Raw genomic sequence first — 23,089 nt, forward strand, 5'->3', positions numbered from 1 at the left:
CATTTATATCCTTTCTTTTTTCCTCCAAGGAACCCAAGGCGGCGAACATAATCCTCCTCCTCTCCATTTTATCATCACAGTATCAACCATCCTGTGAGGTAGGTTGGGCTGAGAGGCTGTGACTGGCCCAAAGTCACCCAGTGGGTTTCCATGGCCAATTGGGGACTATTATTATTATTATCATTATTATTATTATTATTATTATTATTATTATTATTATTATTATTATTATTTAATTTATTTATTTATATAGCACCATCAATGTACATGGTGCTGTACAGAGTAAAACAGTAAATAGCAAGGCCCTGCCGCATAGGCTTACAATCTAATAAAAGCATAGTAAAACAATAAGGAGGGGAAGAGAATGCCAACAGGCACAGGGTAGGGTAAGCAGGCACAGGGTAGGGTAAAACTAACAGTATAAAGTCCGCACAACATCAAGTTTTAAAAGCTTTAGGAAAAAGAAAAGTTTTTACTTGAGCTTTAAAAGCTGCGATTGAACTTGTAGTTCTCAAATGTTCTGGAAGAGCGTTCCAGGCGTAAGGGGCAGCAGAAGAAAATGGACGGAGCCGAGCAAGGGAAGTAGAGGCCCTTGGGCAGGCGAGAAACATGGCATCAGAGGAGCGAAGAGCACGAGCGGGGCAATAGTGTGAGATGAGAGATAGGAAGGAGCTAGACCGTGAAAAGCTTTGAAGGTTAACAGGAGAAGTTTATATTGGATTCTGAAGTGAATTGGAAGCCAATGAAGAGATTTCAGAAGTGGACTAACATGGTCAGAGCGGCGAGCCAAGAAGATGATCTTTGCGGCAGAGTGGTGAACAGAAACCAACGGACTGATGTGAGAAGAACCCAGATCTCCCGACTCCCAGTCCAACACTCTAGCCACTATGCCATACTGGCTCTTTTCGCCCTCTCACACCCTAAAATAATCCTTCTTGGGGTGCTCTCTTGTCTATGGGCTGTGGGAAGAAAAAGTAGGCCCAAGCAACCACAAGCTGTAAATTACTGGTGAAACTCCAAACACCCTGTCATCTGGAGTTAGGCAGGACTGGAACTGAGCGGGAGCTCTCTCCCACACAGATTGCACTATACAAGTTTAGCCATTTACATAGCCCTGCCTGTCTGGGGCAAACGGGAGGAGCAACCCATTCAAACATACCCTCCCTCCACTGTAGGAAAACAGATGAATTGTTACCATCACCATATTATTTTCGCCAACTCCTTAGAACACGGCTATCCATGCTCATGTCTTCACAACTGGACACAAATATTTTTAAAGGTACTGGTTATACATTAGAATATAACATTTATAGTTTAGGCTGCAATCTAATACCCACTTACCTGGGAGTAAGCCTCACTGAGATCAATGAGACGCACTTCTAAGTAGACAGGCACAGGATTGCACTAATAAATGGATCTATCCCTCCCAGGTCTTATTGCAATTCAGCATTTATGAGCAGAGCAAAAACATTTTCAAGAGTTACATTTTCACTTACATTTTTAAGTAAAGATGATGAAATTTTGAAGTTATTATTGAAATCGTACCTTGTATAAATTAGATAACTTGATATGGGCATTAAGTTCATTGTGGAATCTCTCTTCCATATTAGCTTGCTGATCTTTTGCCTGGTAAATAAAGATGTTTGTATAGATTAAACAGAAAAAAATACAATTTAAAGAACTGAGAAACTCTTACAGTGCAGCAGTAATTTGGTACTGATAGATAATCATTAAGAAATCATTATGATTAAAATGTAAGGAAGGCTCAAACCCTCACCTCTGTAGTATTATATTGGGTTATGTTTCAAAGTAGAATTTATTTGTTGTTTTTTGTTTTTATTTTGTTTTTTTTATTATTATTTTCCTGCTCCCACCTGCATACATGTGATAGTGCAGGCATTCAGTAAATACAATAAATCAAGGTGGAAAAATACAGAATACATTATTCACATGAACCAGAGAGACCGATATGCTACTGGCAGAGTATTATGAAACTGAGTGTTACCAACATACATAATCCCAATCCATAGCGAATGTATCATGTTTCCTAATTCCTTTTGCCAGTTGTAACTTGTTTGTATCAGGCTATTTAACGCCATCATTTTGGTTTTGCACCCAAACGCTTCAGTATTTGGATGGAGATGGTGCAATTAGCAATTTGGCCAGATTCACTGCATTCCTCTAAAATATATCTCCGCATGTAATACAAAGTCACCATGAGGAATCCAGATCCAAGAGTGTATGCAGGCTTCCGTGGAAGGAAATCTTACTGAAGCTTACATTACACGACTGCCATGTAGGAAGTGCTGCACTTTACGGACTACAAGTATGGAAGTGAAGCTATCGCAAATACTGGCATGATGTTGCCGAAGATGGAGGTCAAGGCAAAGAAAATTATGCTCACCTCCTTCAGTTTTGCTAAAAGATCTTCCACGTGTTTCTGTAGATTTTCATTCGATTGCTTTAGCCCACCGACTTGCTCTTCCAGCCTAGAAACCTATGGAAACGTGGATGACGCAAGGCAGAGATGTTTGAACGTACTTACAGCCATCTGTTTTCTAAGTAGCAACAAGATGCCTCTAGGAAGCACACGAAGAGGACAGGAAGACCACTGTTCTCCCCCAATGTTTGCTGTCAGAGCAACTAGCAATCAGAGGTATACAGCTTCTGAAAATGGGGGATTCATCATGCCCAACAGCCACTGATAAACCAGTAAGCCAACACCTCTCAGGATCCGATACTGTCAGCATTACCTTGTCAGTATGACCCAGGACATTAGATTTTGTATCCATCTAATTGTTCTTATTCAACTATTTGTAGCCCAGAAATCTGGGGTACTAGCGACAGAAAGCAAATATATCAGATTCTCCATCAGCTTGACAAGTAAATCCAGAGAGGTACTTTCAGCTTCATTAAAGGCTTAAGAAAATAATATTTAAGGCATGACAATGCTTTATTTTTACCTCCTCTTTTTTGTTCTCCAGGCTACACTTGAGCTCCAAGATTTCACTTCCTTTTTCCCGAGCAAGAAGCAGGAGTTCGTCTGTTTTTGTCTTCAGTTCTGTATTCAGCCAAGTGTTCTGACTCTGTAGCAACTCTTTTTCCTGTTCCCACCTTTGCTCACGATGCTAAAAAATAAGATTATATTACTATATGCAATTAGCTCTATTCACAAAAAAAAGGGAGTCAAAAGGCAAGGAGTGCCTTAGAGGCATATACACTATAATCTGCAGCACAAATCCTGTTAAGAAAATCCTTTGGGCAATTCATACTAAATGTGCATATGCAGGAATTCCTGTCAGATAATTAGCAAAGTTCACACCATTGGGGGTTGTGTGCCCCAATGAGCTGTGTTGTGTGCGAACGTTCTGAATAGGGCGATCAGGAAGTTATTATGGTGTGCGAACCTAGCTGTAGGTTATTTGAAGGTTAAACAACCCTCACATAACGTACTGTAAACTGAGGATTGTGCGAGGGTTGTTTAATCCTCATATTACACACAGTGGCTGGCTTCGCACAAGGCAACCCCCCAGATTGGGGATTGCCGATTCAAAATGGTGCCTGGCACATGCTGCAGCTCATCAGGGTTTAAACAACCCATGGTGAACCCGGTGTGTCGCGCGAATCGAGTAAACGTTGCACTGTTAGCTCAGAAGTCCAGCTGCACTCAGTGAGGCTTACACAGAAGCATGTACAGGATTGCATTCTAAGTCAAATAAACTATGGCTAAGAAATATAGCAGTGGCTTATCACCATTTCATTAGTAATCCCCAATGACCTAATTTTTTACCTATGTGTCCACTACCGGTATATTGTGAAGTGTCTCAGTCTGCTTGAACATTCATTAAGCATAAGGGTGCACTATGTGAGAGACAGAATAGTCAAAGAACCCTTACAGATAATGAGTGATGTGATGTTTTACTGCTTATGCCGATGTTATTAAGTATAAAATATAAGAATGTATTAAGGTTTGCAGAGTTTAAAGTAAGTACACACTGTGTGTTTGTTGCAAAGTGGTAAGTATGAGACATAGAGGAGGGAATGAGTGCTGGATGGAAGGAGAGTGCTGATTGGATGTTTGTGTGGAGCGTCTGGATTGGCTGTGAGAAGGGGAGGAGTCAGAGGACTGTGTAGAATATATAGGCTGCTTCTGTTCCTCGTGGTTTTAATTTTTGTGAACCGCCCACACAGCTTCGGCTATTGGGCGGTATAGAAATGAAATAAATAAATAAATTCTGACTAGAGAAGGTATCGAATGCTTTGGGATAGAGATAGGAAGGGTCTCTGTGTTGGTTGTTTTGGTGGATTAGAGTGTTGGAAAGAGAACAGAGTAGTTTAGAGAGGGATAGAGTAAGTAGGAGTACTTGAAGTTATATATTGTGAAACATTAAAGTGAAGTAACCTATGAAACCATTACGCTTTGTGCTCTGAAACCATACGCTTGTCACGGAGAGAAACCTGCATATTCATCTTGTTAAATAAATAACGTTCATTTAAACCTGGTGTGGACATTGGAGTACCTGGGGAAGGGTACAGGTAATCATATGGTGGCAGCGGAAGGGAGAAGGTTGGGTCAAGGGTGCTGATCTGTGCTGCTGTGGGGGCCTAAGCAGAAGGAGGCATGCCACAGGGACAGAGTTGGCATCTCTAGCCCTGATGAGTGCACCTGAGCTGGGTCCTTTAGCGTCATGAAAGAAGTAAAGTGATCCAGAAGTAAACCCAGTGGAGGGTGGGCGTCACAAGTGACCTTTGAAAATTGATAATTAAAATAAGGTAGATATATAGGAGAATAATGTCACTATCTTACTTCTACAATTCTGTAAAAGAGCTGGGCGCTAACAAGCTTCCCAAGACTCACCTTTACAGAAAAGGCCGATGTCTGAAGGTCATCCAGCTGTAACTGCAGTTCTACCTTTGCAGTGTTTGCTGCTGTTAGTTTCTCATTCAGACGTTTAACATCCTCTACAAAAACGCATACAAAACAGAGAGGTTATTTTTCAATGTTTGACGCCAGTTAAAAACAATTTGCTGTAATGAGATCTATCAGGTTATAACACATTTATGACTGTTTGTCCGAGTAACAATTCAAGGCATCACAGGATCAGTATGCTACAAAACCAAGACTTCGCATATTTAGGGAACTACCCAGTCTACTGGAGCCCAAAGCAAAATCTGCACTGGATGCATCCCTGTGCTTGCAACTTCATGTGCCGCTCATTCTCAATAATTCAAATGAGCCCGTGTGAGCGTGCTGCCAACAGAATAAACCAGCTGGTTGCTGTATAGCACCGCTGCACAAACATTTCTCTATGTTTTTGAGACACCTCATTTCTTCCTGAGAATAAAACTCACAGGAAGGCACCATGGGATTTCTGAGATGGCCATGCCATTAAAGAAATCAGAGCGGCCATGGACACCAAAGTCATCGCTAAATGTGTCTGGTGTGCTTTCAAGTTCATTTTCATTTTTACTGAAAATAGAAACAGAAATCCTCCCTAAATTCAGAATTTGTCCCACTTGTTTAGGCCTAAAGTGTTTCGCTCCAAATTACATCTTCTTCACTGTTGCTTATTTTAAGCACCTCAGAAGAGCCCTGCTGCATCAGACCAAGGGCCCATCTAGTCCAGCACTGTGTCCACACAATGGCCGACCAGCTGCCTGCCAATTTAAGAATTGCCACTGTCAATTTGATCTTTGAACCACACGATTTTTAACAAATGCCACTGACATACTGAAAGGCCTTTCATTCCTATAATTTTGTGTTCACCATTTAAGTGCTCCAGCTCTTGGGCTCTTCTTTCACTTGTTCGGACCAATTCTCTTTTCTCTGCTTCCAATTCTTCTTTTGCTCTGGTAAGCTGACTCTGAAAACAAAAGGGGAAAGTTTAAAAGGGTGGAACGTTAAAACTTACTGCAGCACAGTAAAAATGCCACATTAAGACCTTTCAATCCCAACAATTTTAAGAGACATGAATCAGCAAATCAAGTCCAAAGAATTCCTATGGATATAGTCAAAGAATTCATTGGGCCAAATGTCTCTAATCTCAAATTTATGGAATAAAAAGTATTATGGCGCAATGTTGTACAACTTATTTAGATTTAGATTTTTCCATGAAGGAAATATTGCTGCCCATTAAATATAACATTTATATAAACACAGAAGCAACCTCAACCTTACACCATATGAAACAGAAATCTGCCTCCTTGCAGTTTCTGCACAATCCAGGGCTCAAGGTCACATGCCAGTCTTCTATCAAGCTAGAAATAAGAGATACCAGTACTGCAGTGCTTACTATTAGAACAACTACACCCTCGTCTTTCTTGCTGATTCTCCAGAATTGGTTTGGGCTTGATGGGAATATATTGACAGACATTTAAGAATGCTAGCATTCTGTTTAGAACATAAACAACACATGCTAAAGAGTGTGTTTGGGCCCAACTGAAAATGCTGGTGACTATCTCTAATCCTTTAAACAGTTTGGGGCAAGGTTATTTGAAGGGATTTCATAGAATCATAGAGTTGGAAGGGGGCTAACAAGGCCATCGAGTCCAACCCCCTGCTCAATGCAGGAATCAATGTACATGGGGTTCCCTGGTAGTCACCCTTCCAGAAACTGACCAGGCCTAGACCTGCTTAGCTTCATCAAGTTTGCAGCATCCCATGCCATCACACCAGATAAGATGTCTGCATATGTAGAGTATGAACCTGCCCAACCCCCAAAATGAGCCACCGATGTGGCTCACCACCAAGGTCCATCAGGTTGGCATGCCCAAGAGATAGGTTCTTCTCTGTGGTGGCCCCATCCTTGTGGAATGTCTGTTATGTAAGAGATATGCCTGGCTCTCTCACTATTTTTTAATAGGTCTTAAAGACCTGGATGCTTCAGTCCACTTTTAGTTTAATAAAATTGCTGATCTATATTTTATGAATTGAAGTCTAACGGTTAACAGTCACTTTAGTTTGTATCAGAATGGAATGCGTTACGCTGCTGTTTTCATGAGTTGTACTTGCTATTTTTATTGTTTTATAGTTACGTGTAAACAGCCTTGAGAGGACTTTAGAATTGACAGGGGGCATAAAAATATTTAAAATAAATTTTAAAAAAGAGACAGCAGCTACCTCCAAGCCACCCTCCACATACACCCAATCAGTTGCATGGGCTGGAGAATCAGATAGAAGGAGCCCAAGTGCATGAGAAGAACAGGCAACTTTTCAGAGCAGTTGCAGTGTTTCCTTTTTTGCCTGCATTTCATCAGCATCCTGCAAAATACACTCCCATACTGATCTTCTGGGACATATAGATAAGGATGGGTGAAGCTGCTTAAAAGATCTGGTGTTGGTGAACCTTTTCACCAAGTAGTATGTTCATTTCTCAGCATTTATTGTGACCACTTCACCTCCCGTAGTCAGGCACAACAGCGTACAGTAAATAATAACATGTAAGATGTTACCATCCTGTTTTCCCAGGATACAAAAGAAGCACAATAATTTCTTTTATAGAAAAAGTAAAGGAATCTGTTTGCTATAGTGGCTTGTCCCCAGCAAGCCCTGACAACTAAGGCTAATAAGTGTGTGTGTGTGGGAGCACCTTATTTTCACCATAAGCACCACTCTCGTTTAGGAATGCTATTATTTTGCTTAAATAACATTGACAGATGACAGCTTCCATTCATCTGCAGGACTGAAGCCATCTGTACCTGTGTGGCTGCATTGTGATTCTGAGCGGCTTCCAGTTCTTTGTTTCTCTCAGTCAGCGATTTCAACTGTTCATCTGGAAAGGAAAGGGGTGACAAAACGAATTAATATAAATGCACCCATCAGAAGCAAGTTTAGTTACGGGCCTTCTTACTCCATCAAAATGATAAAATACTTGGCCCTAAGATGCTCATCCCTGTGTGGTGTCACGATCAAAAAGCCACCTGACCATACCAAATATGTCTCAAGCACACACCCCAAGGATGTGTTGAACCAGGATGATCAGGGGTCTGGAAACAAAGCCCTATGAAGAGAGACTGAAACAACTGGGCATGTTTAGCCTAGAGAAGAGAAGATTGAGAGGAGACATGAGAGCACTCTTCAAATACTTAAAAGGTCGTCACACAAAGGAGGGCCAGGATCTCTTCTCGATCCTCCCAGAGTGCAGGACACAGAATAACAGGCCCAAGTTAAAGGAAGCCAGATTCCAGCTGGACATCAGGAAAAACTTCCTGACTGTTAGAGCAGTACGACAATGGAATCAGTTACCTAGGGAGGTTGTGGGCTCTCCCACGATAGAGGCCTTCAAGAGGCAGCTGGACAGCCATCTGTCCTGTATGCTTTAAGGTGGATTCCTGCATTGAGCAGGGGGTTGGACTTGATGGCCTTGTAAGCCCCTTCCAACTCTGCTATTCTGTGATTCTATGAATTATCAGCAGATCCCCCTCGACTGTGAAATCTGCCTTGTAGGTTTGCTTAAGTTCAAGCCTTAGCATATTCTAGGAATCATGTTCCTGTATGCCCAGACTTTCAGAAACAGGTTTTAGGGTTGTCTGGGTGCATTGCTGGACCTGTTAACAGGCATTTGAGTCCATTCTGATATGAGTTTTATTGCTTCATCTAGCTTTTTAACCCCACAACAAATACATCTATCTAAATAAATGGCATCATGTTTCCCTCTAGCACAAGACTGATGTGAAATAAACCTATTTTCATGGGAAAGCTGAGTGGATTGTTTCCATATTCCTTTTAAAACATCACAAAAATAAACACAATATTTATCAACCAAGTTAGCGCACAGCAATACTTACTAAGTTTGTGGAGCTCCTGTCGGAGATTCTGACATTCCTGCGTCTCGTTTACAAGTCTCTCCTGACTTTGAGCTAGTCGTTTTTCTACTTCGAAGTACTGTTGCTCTGCAAAACACCCAATGACGTGACATCAGAATTTGCCCTTTCAGGGAGAAGTACAACTCAAGATGTACCACCCATAAAGAACAGCTTTGCAAAATGCACATGACCTCTGGAAAAGTACATACATTTCACATGTGAAGATTATTTTGTTCTTTGATCAAACACTTGGAAGACTTACAAAATTTCAGAGAAACTGAGGGAGCATCAATATATTGGAGCATCAATATATTGGAGAGAGCTTCGGCTATTGGGCGGTATAAAACTGTAATAAATAAATAACTAAACAAACCACATTGCAGGCTTTCTGGAGAAATATATGCCAAGAGGGTCTCACTGTTGAATGCATTCTTAACCATTCTCTCAGACCAGAAGCAATTCACTCATTCTATTCCCCCCTCCACTTCTTCTTTTTAAAGATCTCACAGGCTTCAAGTCGGGAGAAGGCGATTGGTTAAGGATTCTACTAACCTATCCTATCCTTGTCAACTCAGAGATTAGCCTCACACTAAGCCACGTGGTTAAGCATTTTGAGCTAAACATTATGGCTTAGCGTGTCGTGTGAACCATTCCTAACCATGGTGGCTACATAACCATGGTTTAAACATGCTCATTAACCATTTGCTGCAAAAGGGTTAGTGGCCCAACCATGGCTTGGCATGTTGTCTGATCAGGTCCACTATGTTCAATAAGACTTACTCCAAAGTAAGTGTGCATAGAGTTGCAGCTAAAATTTATCTCAGCAAGACATTAAGAGTATTAAAGGTCATAGTAGCCCCCTGACTCCATTTTAAATAAGCATACAAATTGGCAACTGAATTCAATAGGCTTTAATAACCGTTATATATATATATTAAGCCCATGGGGGGGGTGGACTTCTTCAAGTCTCGTGTTCGGGCCCTGCCCCCTCAGTTCAGACCTTGCCTTGCTGAACTGGCAAGGTCTGAAGGAAGTTCTACTTGCATTTGCTTTAATGCGAGTAGAACACTCACACGATGGCAGACCCTGCCTTATCAGTGTCCCGGATCGCAGAGAATTCTACTCATGTTCAAGTGACCATGATTAGAACTCCCTTCAGATTTTGCTGATTTCACATGGCAAGGTCTGAATTAAGGGATGGGGGCAATGCCCTGGGAGATGTAGGGGGAAGGGCCAATGTGCATGGGCGTGGGGGATCACTCCATCCAATTTAAGCCCTCATGCATTCAGGCAAAGGCCTGAATAGGGCTATTCAATTTTAAGCCTGAACAGGACTAATTTTACTAAGACATGCAAGGATACATTACTCTCCAGAACATAAGCATTCAGAAAACACACAGTATGTCCATGAATCCTTGAGGACATCAAACAGACACTCTGGCTGATCACAAGCCCTATAGTCATATATAGTAATAGTCATATATAGAGCCTGCTCGTCATTCCCAGATGAAGAGAATGGCATCGTGAAGAACCTCGACAACGGGACTTCTCTGTAGCGGCACCCAGCCTCTGGAAAACCCTCCCTCGTGCGGTTCGGGAGGCAGAAACTGTAGTATCTTCTAAACACCTCCTAAAAACATATCTTTTTAAACAAGCCTTCCCTGGACTGTAATTTATTCTGGTTTTATGTGATTTTAAAGTTTTAAACTGGATTTTATGGTTTTAGTTGTAAACTGCCCAGAGAGCTTAGGCTGTTGGGCAGTATAAATATGTAATAAATAAATAATAAAGATATCACTCATGTTTAGTTAATTATATCAATCAACTCACCATTTGATAAAATACCGAATATAACTGATAATCGCAAAGCTACTTTTGTCATGATTTGTCAATATAAGATAAGGTAATTGAGTATATAACATTACAACGGGTATGTAGTTATTGCTTATCTGCCATACTGGATCCAGATGACTTTCTTTTTTTTTTTAATGAAATGATTCTTGTGCGTTGGGACTGCATTTTCCAGCACCCAACTTGCAATATGTTGCTGTTGAGAAACTGTTACTCTAGAAGGGCTATTGTAATGGCCAGTGCTGCTGGGAATGTGTGAATGTGAACCGCCCAGAGAGCTTCGGCTATTGGGCGGTATAAAAATGTAATAAAATAAATAAATAAATGTCACAGCATATATTCCTACCACTTTTCATTCCATGTTGTGCTCCTAAGACCAGAGCTCAGTCTGGAGTAAAAGAAGATCTGGACAGAAGTTGAAACTAAGTCTCAAGATAAAGTGTAAAGATGAGAAGATTTTTCAATCTTACACTTGTTTAGCGTTTCAAACACTCTTTGCACTAGCGTTATCTCCTGTTGGTGGTTTTATGCTGTTGTTGTAGACTTCCTGCTTGTATTTTATTGTACTTTAATGGTTTTACACAACTAGAGAACCTCAATGAAGGGGTGGAGAGACATGGCAGACCTAGCACCACATTCCAACCCATGCCGGCCAGGTTGGAAAAAGATTTTGTTTAGTACTATATGCCAGGTCAAGTCTGTTAAAGACGGGCCCTTCCCAAGGAAACAGAGCCCCTCTACCAGCAGCAAAGCATCAACATACCATTCCAACTCCCATCAACATCAGGGCGGTTTGCAAAATGGGGCTGATAATGCCTGCTATTTTCCTGAAGTTCTAAACCAGACTGTTTCGACGTAACTTCAACAATCTTTCATAAAATATACCCAAAAAGTGCAATGTCACCCTACCTTACACAGTTATCTGTTACATAGAAGGCATGGACAACTTGTGGCCCTCCAGATGTTTTGGCCTACAACTCCCATCAGCCTTAGCCAGCATAGCCAATGCTGTGGGATGATGGGAATTGCAGGCCAAGACATCTGCAGGGCCACAAGTCGCTGACAGATAAATGTGTAAGGTCAGGCGACATTATACTCAATTGGTGTATTTTATGAAACATTTAAGTTAGAAATAGTGCTCGTCTGCCCACAAAGAATCCCAAGTTCCATATTTGAAGAATATAGCAGCTTTAGTTTTATATGATTCTTGTTCATGGGAGTCCTGAACGTTTCTACAGATTCTGGGATCTGCCTTCCATGAGAGAAAGGGCTCCACTTGCCAGAAGGTGCCTTTGCCTAACTTGGGGGGAATCTGTCAGCCCAGCACTCTGTGCTCCACTCTATTCACCCTTTTACTTCACCGTTGACACCATATATTCTAGTACCTTACCTCAGGTACTTTAAGAATTCAATCCAGTTTATAAAACAAAATAATTTTTGTTTAACAATAAGTTCATGCAGTTTCTCAATCTTGTGGTTTCATTTGTTGCAGTACTTCTTTGTTACAATACAGTATCTCATACAGCCTACTCTACCCATTAGTCAAATCTATCTCCTCCTATTCCCTCTTTTCCCAAAACAATAAACGGTTGATCCTACTCTGATCTAAACCCTTTCAGCAGACAAACCCAGACTCCCTCTCTGTCAACTCTCCACACACAACTCTAACTGCTTCTAAGTGCTAATCGGCACACACTGGAATCCTACAACCAATCAGCATCTACTCCAACATTCCATGCACTCAATCCCCCTTCCAACAGGATTAACCACTTACCATCCTTACCATTCGAAGTCCAAACAGCACTTACAGCCTAGATAAATAGCAATAAACAGTAAAAGATCACAGAATCCCATCCCATCCGTACCACAGCTCATCTCATTCAGCAGAATCTCCTGCTCTGTGTTACATTTTCAGATGGCTGAAAGTGCTGCTCTGGAGAAAAGGAGGTGGGGAGGCCCACTTCTATCAGCATAGTTGATCCAGCGTAAATCTGGATCCAACCCTCTGTATTTACAGAGTTGTTTAAAAAAAACCAAATGCACCAAGGCTTTAAAAATGTCACTCATTCTATGAAAGAGTGAGGTGCTTATTTCTGTATGCCACTCAGGATTTCAAGCATAATAAACCAAACATCATTTATAGAGGGTTTTTTTCCTTCATCTGAAGACAGGACTGTGCGTTTAAATGAACTTCAATCAGCTTTCAAAAATCTGTATTTTAAAAAAGAGAACAGATTTTGGAACAGCAAGCAGTAACAGCAAGTTGTTGTTGTTTTTAAAAAAAATCAAAATCAAAATCAAACAGCAGCAGCAAAATTGATTTGTGGGATGACAGAGTTTATTGTAGCCAGCCTGAAAAATGAAAGGGATGTACATGCAATACTTTGACCACCTGCAGGGTGATCTTATAAATGTCTATTCAGAAGCATGCCCCATCGAGTTCAATGGAGTTTACATTCCAACTACAGCCATAGTGACCTGCTTTACAAAACTGGTGTGACCAGCTAGTCACAGCTACAAATTCCAACACCTCTTACAGCAAAAGTAAGAGTCTCGGGGCACCACCATACAGGCAAACAAACGTAAATGAACTCAGTCAGGCTTACTTCCAAGTAAATACATACAGGCAGCCTCCTGGTGCCCTCCAGATGTTTCAGGTCACAAGTCCTAGAATTCCTAACCATTAGCCATGCTGGGACTGATGGGAGTTGAAGTCCAAAACATCTGGAGAGTAACAAGTTACCTAGGGAGGTGGTGGGCTCTCCCACACTAGAGGCATTCAAGTGGACAACCATCTGTCAGGGATGTTTTAGGGAGGATTCCTGCATTGAGCAGGGGGTTGGACTCTATGGCCTTGTAGGCCCCTTCCAACTCTGCGATTCTATGGTGCTAAGTTGGCAAAGGCTGCGTTAGGCAAAACGCTGGAGCATCCAGACATGAATTTGGGTTAGAAAATGTCCATCTGAATCCATCCTTAGCTGAGTGATTCATTCGCACTGCTCCCTTCCTCCTCGTTTTACCTCCCTCCCCTCGTCGACATGTGTTTTCCGTGCAAATGTATAAAAACGACGGCTTCGCTGGATCCCACCTGGATCGATCCAGCCCAGCCCAGCCCAGCCTCCGGTTCCCCGGAGCGCCCAGGCCACTTGGCCCCACTCACCGCTGTCCACTTTGTAGCGTTCGTGCCTGGCGCGAAGCCCGTCAATCTCGCTCTGCTGATCGGCCAGGAACCGCTCCAGCTTCCCCTGCACGGCTTTGGGCAGCTTGGCCACTTCGGCCCGCTCCAGGACCTGCTGCAGCACCGCCGCCATCTTAGGCAGGAGGAGGGGAAAGGGGAGGAAAAGAGAGAGAAAAACCGCGTCCCTCCGCTTCGCCCAATTCAGGCCCGTGAATGGCGGAAGGGAAAGTGCGTGTGCGTAGTGGAGACGCTCGCAGGGCGCACGCGCAAAGGCCGGCTGGCGCACGCGCAAAGCCCCGCTCCCTGGTTTGTTTGTTTGTTTATTTATTTATTTAATTTTATTTAGAGTGTTTTTATCCCGCACCTCAGCCAAAAGGCTCTCGGAGCTGCTTACAATGTATCAATAAAGAAGACAGTCCCTACCCTCAGGCTTACATTATAAAAAAAAAGACATGACACACAAGGAAAAGTAGATGGGGAGGGAAGAGGGAGAAAAGAAAAAGAAATTAAGGAGACTGTTTAGGCTGGTGGGAAGGCCCTGCTCTGTCATCTCATCTCCCAAAGGAGGGGCAATCCAATAGCTCCTTCTTCCCCACAAGGTGTTAGCCCTATGTGTGTGTGTGGGGGGGGTTTCCAACTGAAGCAGGCTCTGATGGTGCCTGCCTGCTCCAGTCTCCCTTGCATCTTCTTCCCCACAGGGTGAAGATGGCAGTTAGCCCTGGGAGGAGTGGGGTGTCCAACTGAAGCAGGCTCTGGTGGCCCCTGCCTGCTTGAGTCTCCCTCGCGTATTACATTTTTATACCGCCCAATAGTTGAAGCTCTCTGGGCGGTTCACAAAAATTAAAACCATAATAAAACAACCAACAGGTTAAAAAACACAAATACAAAATACAGTATATAAAAAAAGCAAAGGTAGAGACAGAAAGCTTTGGATTCTTTTTAAGCGGTGAAATATGGGAATTGTAGTGCAACATATTTGGAAGACAGGATACAACACTTTAAAAATGTTTTGAAAACTGTGCATGTAATGTGTCCTGGGCTTGAACAGTTGTCAAAATCATTATAAACCGTTATAAGCAGAAGTGTAGATCCTATGTTTGGGGAAGACAGTGGAAATTTAAATTGGATTTGTATGTGCTGCAACCTGAGCTGTGAGAATAGCTCTTTTAGAGTTCTGGCTGAAACTCAGGATGGATGCACAGCTCCACCGAAATCAGAGGCACCACTAGCCTCCAATGCTAGTTTGCCTTGGATGTCAGTATATAACAAATCCCGCGACAGCAGTTTAAAGCACCATTTAGCAACTGTGACACAAAAGGGTAGTTAGCTGCGGTAAATGTTCCTTAGTACACAGGCAATAACCATTTCTAACCTGGCAAGGATAATGTTTGTGGGTGGCATTTGCAGCATAATTTTAAACGACTGACGTTGCCACCCAATGCAGGTCTATTGAAAAGTTTTAAGTCCCCTGGAGATCAATGGGACTGATTTGTGCTTGCTGTTCTATGCATGTTTATACAGAACAAGTCTAGGACTTGTTTTGTATAAACATGGATAGGATTGCGGCCAAAATCACGTGTGTGTGTTTTCGTTCTAAATGAGATGCAAGATAAAAGAAGCGCGATCTTCTGCGAGGCGAGAGAACACGCTGTTCCCCAATCTCAGCTAAGCCAAATTCCTCCATTTTTCGCCCCGAAGGTGCAACTGCCATTTTTTACCCTTGTACTGAGATTACGAGTAGCGTCAAAAGTAACTAGGAACTATTAACTCCAGATAAAGAAATGGTCAGTCTACTACTTTAAAAGGAATATATCTTTCTGTATCTATATCTAGGGTGACCATATGAAAAGGACAGGGCTCCTGTATCTTTAACAGTTGCATTTTGTTGTTTATTCGTTCAGTCGTTTCCGACTCTTCGTGACTTTTTGCATAGAAAAGGGAATTTCAGCAGGTGTCATTTGTATATATGGGGAACCTGGTGAAATTCCCTCTTCGTCACAGTAGTTAAAGCTGCAGGAGCTATACTAGAGTGACCAGATTCAAAAGAGGGCAGGGCGCCTGCAGTTTTAACTGTTGTGATGAAGAGGAAATTTCACCAGGTTCCCCATATAAACAAATAACACCTGCTGAACTTCCCTTTTCAATACAACTATTAAAGATACAAGAGCCCTGTCCTCCTTTTCATATGGTCACCCTACTATATCTATGGCTGTTCCAAGGTTGGCTGGGAATCATTTTCTTCTCTGTGTGGTGAAAATGCCTCCAGAGGTACCAGAGGCAAAAAGACACTTCCGGTCCATTATCTGCGCCCTGTTGAGTGTGGCGGATTTACTTTTCCATTTGCTGCCCTTGGCTATTTTAAAAGGGGGAGAGAGAAAGATTATTTTTTGTCAGTTGAATGGTTTCGGCGGCTTCTTACTCTTCCCGTGCGGAATACGAGTATCAGGAGGAAACGTCGGAAACAAAAAGGGGAAGGGTGGGTACAGGAAATGTACTTCCGCCACACTCAAGATGATGAACGAAAAACGTCATTTGACGTCCATTTATATACACTGCATGAATGGCCTACGTCATCGATGTGCGCCTTGCTGTGCGAACGAGAACGGCGGCGCTCGGAGATGACGGAAGTTAGGCCACCTCAGTGGATGCGGAGAGAACGAGCCGGCTGATGAATTGGAGAGGGAGAAATGGCGAAGCAGCCTTGAGGAGGTGACTGCGTTAACTGCTTTGTGGAGAAGGAGACCATGTAGGCCTGTGTAGGAGACTTTGAGTCCTGGGGGGTGGAGGTGGAAGGGTGTCACCTTCAGAAGGAATAACTTCAGAAAGAAATGTTGATGGGATGGGGCTGATTCTCATAAGCTTATTTGCTGACTCTCTTAAATTAGAAACCTAATTTCTATGTCTTTAATAACCCAAGTTGTTCTGCTGTATCTTTTTTTTGCCTTCAAAGTCTTTTTTTTTTTTTGACAGAGCTGATAAATATTTGGAATAATGGGAAGAAGCTACTTTGTAGATGAAGTCGTTGGACAATATCTGTCCGAATTTGCCGCTACCAAGTCAAAAGCTTTCATCACTGGTCTCTTAATAGGACAGGTAAGTGTCATCTTATTTTTCTGTGTATTCAAGGACTCTTCCCACCTGCTGCAAGTTCTAGGAGCCTCTTTGTGGAGAAAATACTCAGATAGTTTTAATTAGCCTTTACGTTTGTTTATTTATTATATTTTTATACCACCTAATAGCCGAAGTTCTCTGGGCGGTTCTCAAAAATTGAGCACTTTACTTGGTGCTTAGTAATGCAGTCCTGTTCATGTTTGCTCAGATGTAAACTTCACTGGGTTGAACAGTAAGTGTGTTTGGAGTTGCCACCTAAAAGCAAGACGTTCTTACCTGCACAGAAGTTCATAGAAATGAATGGACATAGATGAAATTTCTGCAGGAGTCTGCTTTTCAGGGGCCGTTCCACAGAATCATTTTGAGATTGTGCATTTTGGATGGGTTTTTCATAGATTAGCAGCACTTAGCAGTTTTACTGAAGTAGCACTGTACATTTCTTAAAATGGTAATTATAGGACAGTAGCAATTTCAGTTTTCCTGTACGTTATTATACCGTCCTTACATCTTGGAAGCACTTAGTTGAAAATGAAATTGTTAATAAAAAAACAAAGCCGCTTTCAGCCATATGGCTTTTGTTGATGTTGCATCAAATTTGATAAACTAGTACCTTTTAGTTACAATTGCATTTTCCAGAGAGGAACATCTGACCTGTCTAGTGAAGGGCTGTGTTTGAGAGATTGAATACTGGCTAGGGAAACTACTCACAGCCTGAACTTATGCATTAAGCTAAGTTAGATGTACCTATGCCTGTTGATTTCAGCCTTGTTGCACACAACATATTGTAGCTGGATTTGTAGACTGCAAAGCGCAGCAGTGGATTTGCAACTGTTAGATGAGTCGGAGGCTCAATCCAGTATTGAATTTCTGAAGAAGTTTTTGGAAGTATCTTTTCCCACTTCTAAGGGGTATTTTTGGATAAGACCTGTGTGTGTGAGTGTGTCTGACTGACTGACTATGTGTACAATGAATATATGATGGTAAATGAGCAGTTTTAAAGATGTTAAAGGTTGGATTTGGGTTGCTCTTCTCTCTCTAGAAGTACTTACCTTTTTTTATTATTTCCAGTGCTCCCAGCAAAGAGACTATGTCTTGCTAGCGATTCGAACACCTCTAAAAGAGGAGGAAAATAAAAGCAATACAAATTATTCTTCAGATTTGTCTAATATTGATGAGGAATGGGCAACAGCACATGCCACTCAGGTAATGCACATGTATTTCTTTGGTTTTGAAAAGTACTGCTACTCTTGAATTAGTTTTTAAGCTGCTGCATACCACTTGTTTTTAGTTCAATTGCTTAAACTACAAACACTGGAATACTGTACATGCCTATGTCAGCTATAAACTCAGCTGAATATCCCTGCTGATTTTTCCTTCCTAACATGTCCTACTTCATCTTGCCTGTTTTAATATAAATGCTTAGCCCTCAGAGAAGTGGTCCACATAACTGTACAGCATCAATCATACTAGTGGTCCAAAATATTAAAATATAATCAATCATAACAAGTATAGATGACTTTATGTGTGCATGTTCTGTGTTTTAGAGTTTTAAATTTTGTATACTTGTTTTTATCTCAATTTTAGAATTTCTGTAAACCGCCCAGAGAGCCCTGGCTATGGGAGCGGTATATAAGTGAAATAAATAAATAATGTTCAACATTATCAGTGAAATATTTTGGAACTTGGAGGGCCATTGCAAGTCTGTTTTTTAGTTGCATGTAATATAATAAAAAAATAAGATGTAACTATAAAACCCTGCCTAAGTTAGGCTAGGATGCATTTTAGTGAGAGATTGTTCATTTATGTTGGTTTGCTGTTGTTACATTTCCTAGATAAGTTAGGCAAAGAGGAATTGCCCGAAACCATCCTGAGCAGCAATTTCCTTGTTCCAAGCCCCAAATACTAGGTGTTATTTATTTATTTATTTATTTATTTATTATTGCATTTATATCCCGCCTTTTTTCCTCCAAGGATCCCAAGGCGGTGTACATAATCCTTCTCCTCATCATCATATGTTGTTCTAGCATTAAATACAACTTTTCCAAGTGTGGAAACTTGTTATTGCACAGTAAGTGGTGAAGATGGAAATAATTTACAGATATTGACAAGATCTCTACATGTTGCAGGCTACTGATTGAGTAGTGTCTTTGGGTTAGGACCTTTTCTGGGCAGCTGCTCCAGATGAAAGATGTTATGTATCCTCTAAGAGCAAGGAATGTTTGCTACTTAAACACCTTATGTTGCCCATTACTCAACGTCTTGTATATGTTGGCAGATGTATAGGTATATGAGGCTTTTTAAAAAAATATCTTTTGTATTTTTCTAAAATTCGTATTGTTAGTTGTGGAACTTCCATTGCACTTTTAAATAGTTTTATATTTGTATCTTGAAATTTGAGTTGCTCAGCAGTGAAATTGATTTGGTAGGTATCAAGGATGCTTCCTGGAGGACTGCTAGTTCTTGGTGTTTTTATCATTGCCGTTCCAGAGCTGGCAAAAGAAATCCAAACTACTTTACGGAAGGTAAATGATACAGATTACGTTTTTAGCTGAATAGCAGTTTGTACTTGCAGCCTTGGCTATTTTATTTATCTCTTACAACTTTTGACTCCTCTCTCTAACTTTCTACATTAGTGCCCAAGGCAGCTTACAATGATGTAAAGAGATATAGAATCAAAAGCATGCAATCAAACTAGTAATATTCAAATTAAAAACAAAAGATAATAAATGGAATAAAAGAGCAAATAAAATCAATCTGAGACAATAGGACAGTAAAACAGAGCTGCGGCCAAGTAAGATAAATTAAAAGCCTCGCAAGGCAACAGAACAGAAGTACTGAACATATAGGCAAAAGGTCTTCAATGAAAGGGTAGTCTGGCTTCTCTAAGATGAGAATTCCAGAGCCTGGGCACAGCCACTAAAAAACCCATGTCTTGAATCCCCACTAGACAAGCCTCAATTACTAATGAAGGAGAATCGCCTCCCCGAAGATCTTAAAGCTTAGGCAACAGTTCATGGGAGAAGGTTTTCCTTCAGTTACTTGACCCTAAGGGTGCTTATAGGTTGTGTCCTGGGTACTTTAAGCCCCCAAACTTGGGGACTTATGACTATACATTGCAGGGAGGCTGCATCATGTAGGGGATTCTGTCCTCCGTTTTCTGTCCTCCCTGCTTTTTTGACTAAATAGCTGATTTTGGCTGTCTGGCTGGGGGCTCTGGAGTGGGAGAACGGAGGCTGAGTGGTGCTTGGGAAGCTGTGTAAAGCAGGTTCTGTGGTCACCGCCCCTCACCGCCCCCGGGACTGCCCCCTTTTTTGCTTTCTCCATCCTCGATTTACCAAGCACAGAGAGGGAGCTGCCGGGGTTCCCTCTCTGCTGGCTACAAGGGGGAGGGGGCAGAGAAAGTGCTTTCCTGACTCCCGCTTGGAGCGCTGTCTCTGAGCTTAGTGCCAGGGAACCGAAAAATCCTATGTCCCCACCCCCACAGCGTCTTGGGGATGTAGGATTGCTTCCTAGGGCGATTAGGTTATGGGTGGGCTGCGCTCAACCCTGTAGCTATGAAAGGGACTCATGGAACGTATCTGTGAGGATCATAAACTGAGGTGACGGTGGTGGTGTCTTCTTTGATTTCATTGAGCACCTTGTAAAGAGCAGCGAAATATTCTGCTGTAGAAATAACATTCAGTACGTGGGTTTAGCAATGGAGTTTGAGGTCCTCTTTCTCTAACTTATGGCAACTAGAAACCAGCCTTAACTCCATCCTTATTCTCTTCCCTCCCCAAGCTTGTTTTTTCTGTAGAAAAATCCATAGCTAAAAAGAGGTTGTGGAACATTTCGGGGGAAGATGGGTCAGACCGAGTGGCTCTTCATCTTTGTTCTGTTACGAAGAAGTATCCTTTTTACAGCAAAGTTAGAGCCTTCAGTTTAATGTGAGGATATATGAGTATCTGTGCTCTGATTTGCGTTCATTCAATGATGCAGGCGGCAATCTTAATTGTTGGGCACAATTAGATTCACTTCTGAGTAAATCTCCGTAGTCTTTTTCATAGCCACACTTACTTGTAAAGCCAGTTGTAAAGCCATTGGCACGTTACCAGTCGCTGAAAAGAAAATCAAGTTTCACCTACTTGGTTTTTTAAAAATCAGTAATTGTAAGGAACAGTTATGGTTTTGACTGGATGTTCAAATTGTAGCCTGTAAATTATGGCAAGACTGAGCAAAGGAGTTATTTATTACATTTCTGCACCACCCAATAGCTGAAGCTGTTTTAAAATGATATATGATAAAAATACAATATAAAACTATAGTATAAAATAAACATAAAACCCAAAATAAAACCTAGCAGCAGTGCAAATGTTTAAAATACAATATCAGATTTAAAACAACAGGAACTGAAAGACTAAAATTCCTGGGAAAATAAGGCCTTTACCTGGTGCCATAAGTGTAGGCACCAGACAAGCCTCTCCAGGGCGCTCATTCCACAACTAGGGGTCCACAAAAGAAAAGATCCTCTTCTTAATCACCACCTCGCTTCCTGCTGAAGATAATCTTAGGGTCCAGGCAAGTATGTATGGGCGGAGGTGATCCTTCGAGTAACCTGGCCTCAAGCCATTTATGGCTTTGAATGTTAATAGCAGCACTCTGAATTGGGCCTGGAAATGGCCTGGCAGCCAGTGCAGATGGAAAAGTACTGGCATAGTATGAACATGTTGGCCAGTCCCTGTTAACAGACTTGCTGCCTATTTTGGACCAACTGAACGTTCCGTAACATTTACAAAGGGAGCCCCATGTACGTAATCAGGCTATCTCTGTCTCAATAAGGACACAGTTAGTCTGATAAAAGGTGTTCTGTGCCACCAAGTCCACCTGTGCTTCTAGTGACAATTCTGGATCGAAGAGCACCCTGAAGCGAAGAACCAGATCCATAAGAGGAGTGCAGCCCCCTCCGGGACTAATTAGTTGACTGATATTAGTTGACTGGTATTTCTGGATTAAAATAAATGGGGCTAGGAATAAAAAGAATATGATAATTGGAGTCTACTACCGACCACCCAATCAAGGAGAAGACGAGGACGAAACTTTTGAGAAACAAATTGCCAGTGTTTCAAGGAAGTGTGATGTAGTAGTGATGGGGGACTTCAATTACCCTGATATCTGTTGGGAGACCAATACTGCCAAAGAATGACCATTACTACCTTCCAAGAAATTCCTGACATGTATGGGTGATAACTTTCTCCTACAGAAAGTGGTGGAAGGAACTAGAGGATCAGCAATCCTTGACTTGTTATTGACCAATAGGGATGACTTAGTGGATAAAGTGGCAGTTACAGGAACTCTGGGGGAAAGTGACCACGTCATACTTGAATTCTTGATTATGAAGGAGACAAAAGTCGAGCGTAGCCATACACGTACTCTGGATTTTAGGAAAGCTGATTTTAATAAACTCAGAACTATAATAAGTAAGGTCCCGTGGCAAGGGAGCCTAATGAGAAAAGGAGTGCAGGATGGGTGGGAGTATTTAAAAAATGAAATTTTAAAGGCACAGTTACAAACAATTCCAACCAGGAGAAAAGATAGAAGACAACAGAGGAAACCAATGTGGCTCCACAAAAAGCTTAGAGATGACCTGAAAACAAAAAGGGATACATATAGGAAGTGGAAGGAAGGCCAGGCTACAAAAGAAGAGTACAGACAAGTGGCACAGAAGTGCCGAAATGGCGTCAGGAAGGCTAAAGCTGTGAATGAGCTGAGATTAGCGAGGGATGCTAAAAGCAATAAAAAGGCTTTCTTCAGATACGTGAGTAGTAAAAGACAGAGGAAAGAAATGGTGGTTCAACTGCTTAATGAGGATGGCAAATTGATAACAGACGACAAAGAAAAGGCTGAAGTGCTCAATTCCTACTTTGCCTCGGTCTTCTCCCAAAAGCGGGTCTATGCCCCCCTGGAAAAAGTGAAGCAGAAGTTGAGGGGGCAGGATTGCAGTTTGAGATTGATAAACAAATGGTCAAAGAACACCTAATTTCTTTGAATGAGTTTAAATCTCCAGGGCCCGATGAACTGCATCCTAATGTAATGAAGGAGCTAGCAGAAGAACTCTCAGAACCTTTGTCTATTATCTTTGCAAAATCATGGAAGACGGGTGAGGTG

General features: G+C 41.8%; 2 protein-coding genes across 5 annotated transcripts in view; one reads left to right on the plus strand and one right to left on the minus strand.

Annotated features, from left to right (window-relative positions):
• The window catches only part of TPR (translocated promoter region, nuclear basket protein), a 72,386-nt gene extending 58,385 nt beyond the window's left edge, over positions 1 to 14,001 (minus strand). For all 3 annotated transcript variants that reach the window (XM_063134860.1, XM_063134850.1, XM_063134840.1), the window contains exons 1-8: positions 13,817 to 14,001; positions 8,788 to 8,892; positions 7,699 to 7,772; positions 5,768 to 5,864; positions 4,859 to 4,962; positions 2,964 to 3,128; positions 2,405 to 2,497; positions 1,546 to 1,626 (exon numbers count right to left, since the gene is read on the minus strand). In XM_063134860.1, the coding sequence (XP_062990930.1) occupies positions 1,546 to 1,626; positions 2,405 to 2,497; positions 2,964 to 3,128; positions 4,859 to 4,962; positions 5,768 to 5,864; positions 7,699 to 7,772; positions 8,788 to 8,892; positions 13,817 to 13,967 (870 nt within the window). In that variant the 5' untranslated portion in view covers positions 13,968 to 14,001. The remainder of the gene's footprint in view (positions 1 to 1,545; positions 1,627 to 2,404; positions 2,498 to 2,963; positions 3,129 to 4,858; positions 4,963 to 5,767; positions 5,865 to 7,698; positions 7,773 to 8,787; positions 8,893 to 13,816) is intronic.
• A 2,526-nt stretch (positions 14,002 to 16,527) lies between these two features.
• Positions 16,528 to 23,089, plus strand: part of ODR4 (odr-4 GPCR localization factor homolog) — a 29,552-nt gene continuing 22,990 nt past the window's right edge. The window contains exons 1-5 of one of the 2 annotated variants that reach the window (XM_063134871.1): positions 16,528 to 16,543; positions 16,805 to 16,927; positions 18,014 to 18,148; positions 19,372 to 19,467; positions 20,726 to 20,832. In XM_063134871.1, coding sequence (XP_062990941.1) covers positions 16,826 to 16,927; positions 18,014 to 18,148; positions 19,372 to 19,467; positions 20,726 to 20,832 — 440 coding nt within the window. In that variant the 5' untranslated portion in view covers positions 16,528 to 16,543; positions 16,805 to 16,825. Of the gene's footprint in view, positions 16,544 to 16,800; positions 16,928 to 18,013; positions 18,149 to 19,371; positions 19,468 to 20,725; positions 20,833 to 23,089 lie in introns of those variants that run through there. The other variant, XM_063134881.1, reaches the window with a different exon arrangement.

Source organism: Elgaria multicarinata, chromosome 1 (assembly GCF_023053635.1).
Source record: "Elgaria multicarinata webbii isolate HBS135686 ecotype San Diego chromosome 1, rElgMul1.1.pri, whole genome shotgun sequence".
Taxonomy (NCBI): domain Eukaryota; kingdom Metazoa; phylum Chordata; class Lepidosauria; order Squamata; family Anguidae; genus Elgaria; species Elgaria multicarinata.